General features: G+C 33.3%; 1 protein-coding gene across 11 annotated transcripts; it reads right to left on the minus strand.

Annotated features, from left to right (window-relative positions):
- Positions 1–1,073: 1,073 nt before the first annotated feature.
- On the minus strand, positions 1,074–7,847 carry LOC108457228 (phosphatidylinositol/phosphatidylcholine transfer protein SFH9-like). Of its 11 annotated transcripts, none has more exons than XM_053030646.1 (16): positions 7,216–7,836; positions 6,851–6,986; positions 6,429–6,741; positions 5,269–5,368; positions 4,808–5,074; positions 4,655–4,732; positions 4,454–4,555; positions 4,289–4,338; positions 4,093–4,192; positions 3,850–3,939; positions 3,663–3,746; positions 3,412–3,493; positions 2,463–2,860; positions 2,298–2,381; positions 1,408–1,585; positions 1,074–1,308 (listed from the first exon to the last, which is right to left on the minus strand). In XM_053030646.1, exons 3-15 carry the CDS (start codon positions 6,620–6,622, stop codon positions 1,532–1,534), a joined length of 1,683 nt encoding a protein of 560 aa, XP_052886606.1. In that variant the 5' UTR covers positions 6,623–6,741; positions 6,851–6,986; positions 7,216–7,836; the 3' UTR covers positions 1,074–1,308; positions 1,408–1,531. The 11 variants fall into 11 exon arrangements, with proteins under 11 accessions (XP_052886606.1, XP_052886605.1, XP_017611700.1 ...); XM_053030645.1 differs by adding an exon at positions 2,142–2,209 and having other exon boundaries at positions 2,298–2,372; positions 6,429–6,986; positions 7,216–7,835; XM_017756202.2 differs by lacking the exon at positions 1,074–1,308 and adding an exon at positions 2,142–2,209 and having other exon boundaries at positions 1,414–1,585; positions 6,876–6,986; positions 7,216–7,838.
- Positions 7,848–8,938: the final 1,091 nt, after the last annotated feature.

Below are 8,938 nucleotides of genomic sequence, written 5' to 3' on the forward strand. Positions count from 1 at the left end.
TAACTCAACCTTAACTCTTGAAAAGTGAAAATCTTAAAGAAATTCTCTAAGGCACCAATGCTTCACAAAAGTAAGCAAGCGAAACAAGCAACACACGAAAAGAAAAAGGCACAAGAAAGTATGCATACCAAATGTTGGATAAATGCTCTCAATTAATACTAAGATTGAGTGATTACAACTCTGAGTGAATACAATTGAGGGGGAGGAGCTCTATTTATAGTTGAGCTATCCCGGATCCAACGGTGCAATTTGAATTACATTAATATATGATATTATAGGCTATCTACAAGATGAGTCCTAAGGAATTTAAGCACTATGTAATCTTATATTTAGTATTACAATATTTACCCTAATAAATCTAAATTACTGGAGTGTTTTATTAGGCTATCAAATTTTAAATAGATAAACTTTTTACGGATCAAACTAATCCAAATAATTTAAATAAGCCTAATTTAATTAATTGAAAATTTTTAAATGGCTGTGTGTGCTTTAAGCACAGGATTGGGTTTTTCAGGCCGCTGAACATGGATATGACATTTACTGTGATAGGGTCTCCCAATTTCGATTGTTGAATGGGTTTAAGGGGGGTTGCTGTTGATGACTTTTTGTGTGGCTTTTTCAATTATTTTATTTTTATTTTTATTTTATGGATTTGGAACAGCAAATCTGGTCCTAGGCCAACCTAATTAAAATGAGCTTTTAGATTGGAGAGCTTGTTTCGATAACAGTGGGAGACCCAATTTGCACGCCTAAATACATGTCTCTATTCATTGACTCAATCCTTTCTAACATTTTAAGAGCTTAGCTTCTATTTTCTTTTTCATTTTGTTTAATAAAAAGTAATGAAGTTGATTGAAACTAGAGTTAATTCATTTATACAATTATTTTTGAAGATAATTTTAAAACTAATGCCATAATCTCTTTCTTATTCAACCCTAAATACCTATTGATCGGGTGTTATTTTTATCTTTGTGCCAAAATAATAATAATAACAATAATAATCTCTTTTCCTATCCAAATCCAAGAAAAAAAAAAAAGATGTTAAATCAACATTAGCATGTGAAGTTCTTCAATTATGATAACCTCCTCTCTGTATACATCTTTTCTGTTATGAATGTATGTGTGCTCAACCATTGTTGTTCTTTTATAACAGCCTTAGAAAACAAAGGGAAAAAGAATTGTGGGGGAAAATCATACTATGTACAGAAACTTCAAATCCATATGCACAACTGGCCACAGCTGCTACTGTGTGGCTGTCAGAAAGAAATATTTTCATATTCACCTGAAAACTCCGTCACCTCACCTTGACTGCCAATCCCATAAGAAAAACAAAAACAGACATGAATGAGATATAATTATTCAGATTAAAATTGACCTGAGACTAGTAATGTAAAAGAGTTTGACAACCTGCTGCTGCTGCTCCTCAAATCACGCCAGACATTTGCATATCTTGCCATTATAGCATATTGTTGATGTGACAACAGAAACTGAATAATTGGACACCTCACCACAATCCATCAAACAACTGAATTCATCTTCCCGGGTTCAAAGGTTTGTAGTTTCTTCGCCAACATGAGTATGTCCCCTGCTAATGCCATACCCGACACCATCAGCAAATGCACCTTATTCGAACATATCCAAAAGCACTAAATTTCAGGATAAATTCCATATTTTTCAGTAATATACAAAGCATTTGAAACACCCTATTTACCATGAATGCGAATACATATTCTAGACATAATGGTTATACAACCAGAAATGCACCTTAAATTCCTGGAAACTCTGAATAAAAAATCATGAACCTAGAAGAGTTTTGTTAGGGGAGTTTAATAAGCAGGCTTAGTTTTTCTATACCAAAGCACGAGGATATTTTGATTCCAAACCTTGCCTTCAAACTCACCAGCTTTATGACTAGGTTATAATTTATTACAGCCTTTTGTTGTGAAGCACCTATGCTTATATCCCACATTCTTTCAGATATAACAAATGGATAAATCAAGAAGTTCAATTGTTAAGGCATATGCCAAACCTATTAATATCACATAGATTGATCATAATCTGAGATAGTTTGGTGAAACTTTATTTCCCAACCAATTTATTATTATATGTGGGTCCATAGGTCTATCAGGTAGGTTTTACACCTTGCCATAATGGACTGGCAGCACTTAGGCAAGCAACCAGAACAGACTAGTGTCACCAATTTAGTTTCCTGCAATTAACAGTTCAAATCCATTCTTATTTCCCTAATGAAACAATGCCAGTTTTGTATTCTCTTCTCTGAAAAGATAAGAACTTACAGCTAAGCTGGTCTCTTTTAAATGTTCCAATGACTCAGCAAGTTCCACTTGCTTTGATGCAGTTGCAAGCAATGCCTGCAAAAACTAAAACCAGTTTACTGACCAGAACATACAACGATACAAAAACTGGTTGCAATAAGCACTAATTGTAGAAAGAAGTCTTACTTTCTTTGTTCTCTGTAAATCCTGTTCAATAGATTTAATACGACTTAATGATTCAAGAAGCATGTCTTCTTTTTCAGGAGGAATGTTTGTGGGTTTGTTACAAAGGTCAGTTACCAAGCTTTCTAAATTTTGTAGCCTCTGCCAACATGGATGGAGTGACTCCTCTTTTGCTTCTGTCAAGGTACCATTTCCTAGAGACCCTGAACCTGCCACCTCGTGATTAGACAGATTTCCTACTTGTGGATTTGAATCTTGTGCTTCAGAAAATCTTCCCAGTCCAGGGGCAAAGAAAAAGATACATGCCAACAATTTGAGTAAGAAGTAAACCACAAAATCTATTACTTGGTTAACGAACTTCTTTCTTGGATTTCTTGGAGTAACAATGCTAGTTACATCATCTGCCAACAGCACCAAATAATGTAAAAGCTTTATTATGAGAGAAAAATTAGCGTAGCCAATAGGAAGTTCTAGTGCTAAGAAAAAGAAGATACAGTTCATTTGCAATGAGTTAATGACTAGTCAGGTTCTTAAAAGAGTCTAAGAGTCAAAAATTGAAGTTTTGATTGTGAATGGTTCAAACCCAGAATGGCAATAAAATCAGATAGATAACAACAGGCTTCCATATCTTAATCAAGCATGGCTGATTGAGCATAGTCCGTCCTAGAGATGGCAGTAAACACAAGGGCTACTAGTTTTGCTTTAATGCTGCCCTTATTGGACTATAAGATAGTTATTTTCTATGATGTAGGACCAACTACATCTGCTAGAAGAGTAAGAATCCCACTTCAAAATTTGATTGGGCATATAAGTTCAAGCCTAGCATGGCCAGAGAACAACACAGAACTACCAACTACCACAACATGCACCAATAATGAATAGACTGATCTGATTTAAAGTTAGTATAAAGACAAATATGATGTTCATTAAGTATCACTGAGTGATCACTCACTTGTTGAATTAGCTTCTTCAGTTATTGCAGCACTTTCTGGTTCAATAATGTCATGCATTGATATAGGAGCACTCATCTGTCCCTAACACAAGGATTAATATTGATTAAATAATGTTATTTTTCATCGTACCACAAGAGAAACAATTACAAAGTCTAATGACTAAAATCGTAGGAGGAATAAATTCATAACCTAAGTTAAAAGAGAAGCCAGAATGGTGGTGAAGCAGAGCCAATTACATTTAAAAACTTACTTTGTCAGAAAGTGACACTAACTGCATGAAATCTGATGTATGTGATCTCACATCGGAAGCATAAGATATTTCACTACTTGCAACCTGCCAAAGAACCAATTAAAATGGAACTAGATGCACAGCTAAATAACGATAAATTGCCAGTAGACAAGGGAGCTCGACCAACGAAAAAGGAAGTTGGAGAAACCTTAGTAGATAAAAGTTTGGCCTCCAAATTGTCATTATCAGAAGAACTTTCTGTTTTCCTCAAGTACAAGGCATCTCCTGAGTGCACCAACTGCAAATAAAAATACATGCGATGACTTTTAGTTCTGGGCATAAAATAATAATTAGGGCTTTTGTCAGACATCAATTCGTGAACAGAGAGGAGTGCTGTTAAAGGCTAAAATTATAAATTCATTTTGCTTTTGCAAACAGACAAGGACCCCACCTTCATTATTTCTGAGTTATTCCAGGGTCCTTTGTCAGATCTAAGACACCCGCCATCATTAAGGCATGAGCATGTTCCACCAAGAAACTCCGGCAATTGGCTGCTTGGGAGATTTTCCACAAGAAAGTTTAGTAAAAAAGCTCAAAAACAAACAGATAGTAAGACATTTCAGTAACAATACAGAAGCAATCACAACCTTGGATCAATACTCTCCAATAATTTATTATGAAATTTGTTCCCAAGAACCTGTGTGATTAAAGAATACTTGTTGATTAGTTGAAACCAACCCTCAAAAGTCAAAGAAAGCATATATGTATATATATAATATTCTTCATGATCACATGTTCCAAAATTCTTGTACATGAATCTTTGCTGTAGTCCTTGGATCAAGAAAGCTTTTTGCTGTGTTCCATAGTAGTTTGAATCCATTTCCAGCATTAACTATGAACATTTGATGTAAACTCTGTAGAGTGAATGCCAATATTAGCAACAGTTAAGGACATTATGCATGAATAATTCAGATAATATATATTCACTCAGCTTAATGAAACAATGAAGCCACCTCGGGATAGTTGTCTCCATCAATTTTCTGCATTCGCATTACAAGATCATGTGCAACCTTGCCAAAGCTCATCCAGTTCTGCATAAATAAGATAATACTGAGAAAAATTATATTGCATGAATTGAATATATTCTGTAATATATGAACACTGACCAACCCCTGCACATCTAATATTGTGGTTGTAGAATCTATATGCCTCTTGGCAGCAATAGAACAAGCAGGAAACTTCTCCACAAAAGCCTTCTCAAAGCCCTGCACATGATATTTCAAAAATCTGTCCACTGTAGTAACCTTCATCAGCTTGGTAGGGTCAATTTTACCAAGTCTTTCAATATAAACTGGGCGACCCTGTTTGTCTACACCATGGTAACCATGAGGGTAACAGCGCTGAACTGCGTCATATTCATCATACACAAAATCCTGTGTATGCATCAAAGCATCTGTTAAAACTATGAAAATTAAAACCATTCCAAAAGGAAAAGAATGACAGCAAAACACATCTTCCATTAAACAACAATAAAAACACAGTTGCTTATCTACACCGTTTATCATGAGTAGTATGGCAAATATCTGACTAAGCTAAGTTTATAGATAGTAAGAGGAGCACATTTTACCTGTAAAATAGTATCTACTCCATTCTCTTTCCTCCAGTTCAGCATATCTTCCCACATCTGGACAGTTTTATCGAGGTCAAATTTCCTTGCTTTCAGAAATCTGCAATGACATTGCATCTTCTTTTAAAATGAAAGAATATAGTTGAATGGAAGGATTCATTTTTCTTTTGCTGGAGGTAAGGGAAAAGAACCCCGCCCGGGGGGGCGGGGGGAGGACAAATATTATTTTTTATTTGGATTAGGTGGCATAAGTTTTTCAAAAATATAACTTAATATGAAGCTCAGCTTCTACTTGCATTTCTAATTGTTCGGAAAGTGTAACCCAGAGTAAAATCAAAGATTAAGTAGGGATGTCCACTGCTCAATCACTTCTAGGCAAAAGAAAACTCTGTATCTCCTGCCTCAGTACAGTTCCAGCAGAGGCATTTGCATTATGTTTTTCGAGATGCACAAAATTTCAAGTCAAAATCTTGTTCTGTTAGAATAAGAGGCTACAGTTCAAACCTTTGAGTTACGCATTAGAATTTTTTAAATCTTTCACCCTAGAGATATACTTGTCAAATTATTGAGGCTAAAGATACGATGATGAAAAGCGAAAGCTAGTATAATGCCCAAAACTCAATTAAGGAGGCAGTTACAGTTCATGAAATAACTAAACCATAGATGATTTGATCTAGTACACCATGCAAACATTTGAGTTAGACAGTAGAATATTTTTAAATAGTTCACTTTAGAGATAGACTTGTCTTAAGAATCAAGAAACATTTCTTATATTACTCTTCTAAGATTCCAATGAATTTATTTTCTGGAAACCTACACATCCTACACATGTCACTCTAAAATAAAGAATCCAAAAATTATCCTCTAGATTAGAGATTATTTACACATTTCTAAGAAAAGACGAGCAAATTTTGAAAATTATAAAAACAAACAGTAGATCTTCATTTCAGTAACAAGCATGAGGTAATTCTTCCTAAGTCAAATACTGAACTGTAAACAATTCAAAGCTTGAGATTTGTGGAAAGCTAAAACAGAACAGATTTGTGCCCATGGAATGGTCTCATTGTCTTATAGTTTAATATTAGCTAGCCACCACGCAAATAAATAGCATAACTTTGTCCAAAAACATGCAATATAAGTCAACCGGTTGGCTAAATTACCTTAACAAAGTGTGGTAATCATCATGACGTGAGGGAAGCTGATCTTTTGCAAGTAATGCCTCGCGAAAAGCTTGGACTGCCTTTTCCTCCTCCGCATCCCTTACATCCTCGATAGAAATTGCCGCAAATTTGCAATCAGCCACGCGTTTGCCACGCTTCCTTATACCATGTGTTAGCTTTGTTGAAGCAGTCATAGCTTTCTTCTTCAGAGATCTCCCTCGCGTCGGTCTTCTTTTCTCGTCCTCAGACGTCTCAAAATCCAAATTCCCTTCCTTTCTAAACCTCTCGGTTTCTTGAAATGCTATTAACTCCCCTGATATTTTGAAAATCAGATCCAAAAAGAAAAATCTGCGAAGCACAATTTTATTCTCGACTTCGATCAAAATTCAGTAAAAGTAGACAAAATTTAGCAGGCATTGTACTCTGTATCCGAAATCGTGATCAGACCTCACTCTGCAACCAAACGGACACAGAAAATCTCAGAAATAATGAGATGCTGTCACTTTTATATATTACCAAATCTTCCAGATCTCTGCGATTCTCTATTACAGCTCGTTGCTGTAGAAAACAAATACAAATTTATCAGAAATGGACAAAAGAAAAGATTGGATCGGCATAAGCACAAAAAATATAGCATCAGTCAACAGAAGGTTTTACAAAAAACGAAATGAAAATCGCGTTAGATCCAAAATGAAGATCAACCAAACACAATTAAAAGATAAAAAAATTAAAAACCTTCAATGACATTATTAATGCATCAATACAGAGGAAACGTATCCAGATATACCTTGAAAAGAAAAAAAAAACGCATTCATTCCACACAGAATAGAAGCATATTGAAATTCACATGAAAACGAATGGTTGAATTTTCGATTTCTCTCCTTATTTCCTTATATATAAAAAAATGAATAAATATAATAATCAAAGGCAGAGCTAAGAAATGAGAAAAAAGCTATCACTTTAGGTTGCGAGGCGGGCTTTTCTCTCTCTCTCTCTCTCTCCAAACGGAAAAGGAAAAAAAATTCTCACACTATTGTTTCTAGAATTAAATTTTAAAAATAAATAAAAGTGACTAATATTGTTTTAATCTTTTGTTAGCTGAGGCGTGTCGTTATCAAAAAGCGTTTTTATTTTATTTATTTACAAAAAAGAAAAATTCGCTTTCGGAGATCGAAATCAGAAAAACGTAGCGTGAAACCGCCGCTTCTGCTACTTAATACTTATCAACTGACGGTGGTTCCCATCAACGGTTAACGATTTGTTTTTGTTTTATTTTTTGCTTTCTAAGGCCGGGGCGGGAGCGTGGGTTTCAACGTTTACCGCCGTTATATATAAAAATGGCAATATCGGAGACTATTAGGTACGGTGGAGTGTAGGATACCTATAAAGCTACAAGCCAATCACAAATTGGTTTTTTATTTTGTTTATTTACTTTTTAGTAGAAGAAATGTTTGGTAATGTACCACGTCAGATACCATTAAGGTTCGGCCACATGGAGAGTGGTTGGCAAGCGGGACTAAAGAAGCGACCCAAAGTGGAGAGGCCAACCTCGTGCGCTTACAATAAGAGTACCACAAAGTTAAGATTTCAGATCTCAAAAATTCTTCAATTACAATATAAATATAATTACATAAATTATATTTAAAAAATAATTATAAAATTATTAGGATGATAAAAATAATTTCTAAAAAATAACAATCAACTAATCATATTTCTTGTGTTAATTTTAAAAATAGTTGATAATGTAATTATTAATAAAAATTAAAAGAAAAATAAATATCATATGTTATTTTATCTAATTGTTCTAGTGCATATTTGTTAAATTGTTCTCTTTTTAATATTTAATATATGCTCTTATCATCATCTCTTGGTCATTGATCAAGGTTATTATCATCTGAATTTGAACATGCATCAAGCTTACCAATATCTCATTCTTTCATGTACTATTTAAAGTATGAATCATTTCAATTTTACCTATAATTCAAGTTATTAATAAATACATTTCGAAACCTTAATATCTCAAATTAAAAAGTTTACAAGTTGTCTAGTGTGTTTGTGTTTCGTACCACTCTTTCAAATGGTATCTTACCACATAATATGGTGTAAGAAAACTTTTTATATTTACAGATTTGGCATCGACCTTATAATATTTGAATTCATAATTCAAATATTCTATACCTTTAATTATAAAACTTATATAAACTTAATTTAGAGAAAATTTATGTCAAGTTATATTCATTATTATATGTAAATTAAATAAAAATAATATAAATTTTATAATAAATAACCTTTACAAAAAAAAAATTAAATTATTCAATAACTTTCATAACACTTCTTATAAATAAGATAATTTTTGTCATAAAAGTTATTTTTATAAACAAATTATGATAAAAAATTATAATATTTTTTATGAATTAAGCATATTATTTTTATAATATATAGTATGAACATATAAATAAGTTATGTCCATATTTTTTGCCATATTTTTTATAAATAAATAAGTTATAATA

Source organism: Gossypium arboreum, chromosome 7 (assembly GCF_025698485.1).
Source record: "Gossypium arboreum isolate Shixiya-1 chromosome 7, ASM2569848v2, whole genome shotgun sequence".
In the NCBI taxonomy this organism is placed as follows: domain Eukaryota; kingdom Viridiplantae; phylum Streptophyta; class Magnoliopsida; order Malvales; family Malvaceae; genus Gossypium; species Gossypium arboreum.

Bases quoted from the DNA above. Each gene is read 5' to 3' on its own strand.
- LOC108457228 (XM_053030644.1), bottom strand. From the start codon at position 6,622: ATGACTGCTTCAACAAAGCTAACACATGGTATAAGGAAGCGTGGCAAA. The intron at 5,369-6,428 runs GTAATTTAGCCA...ATGTCATTGCAG, and splicing joins GATTACCACACTTTGTTAAG to ATTTCTGAAAGCAAGGAAAT. The intron at 4,556-4,654 runs GTGGCTTCATTG...TTCACTCTACAG, and splicing joins ATGGAGACAACTATCCCGAG to AGTTTACATCAAATGTTCAT.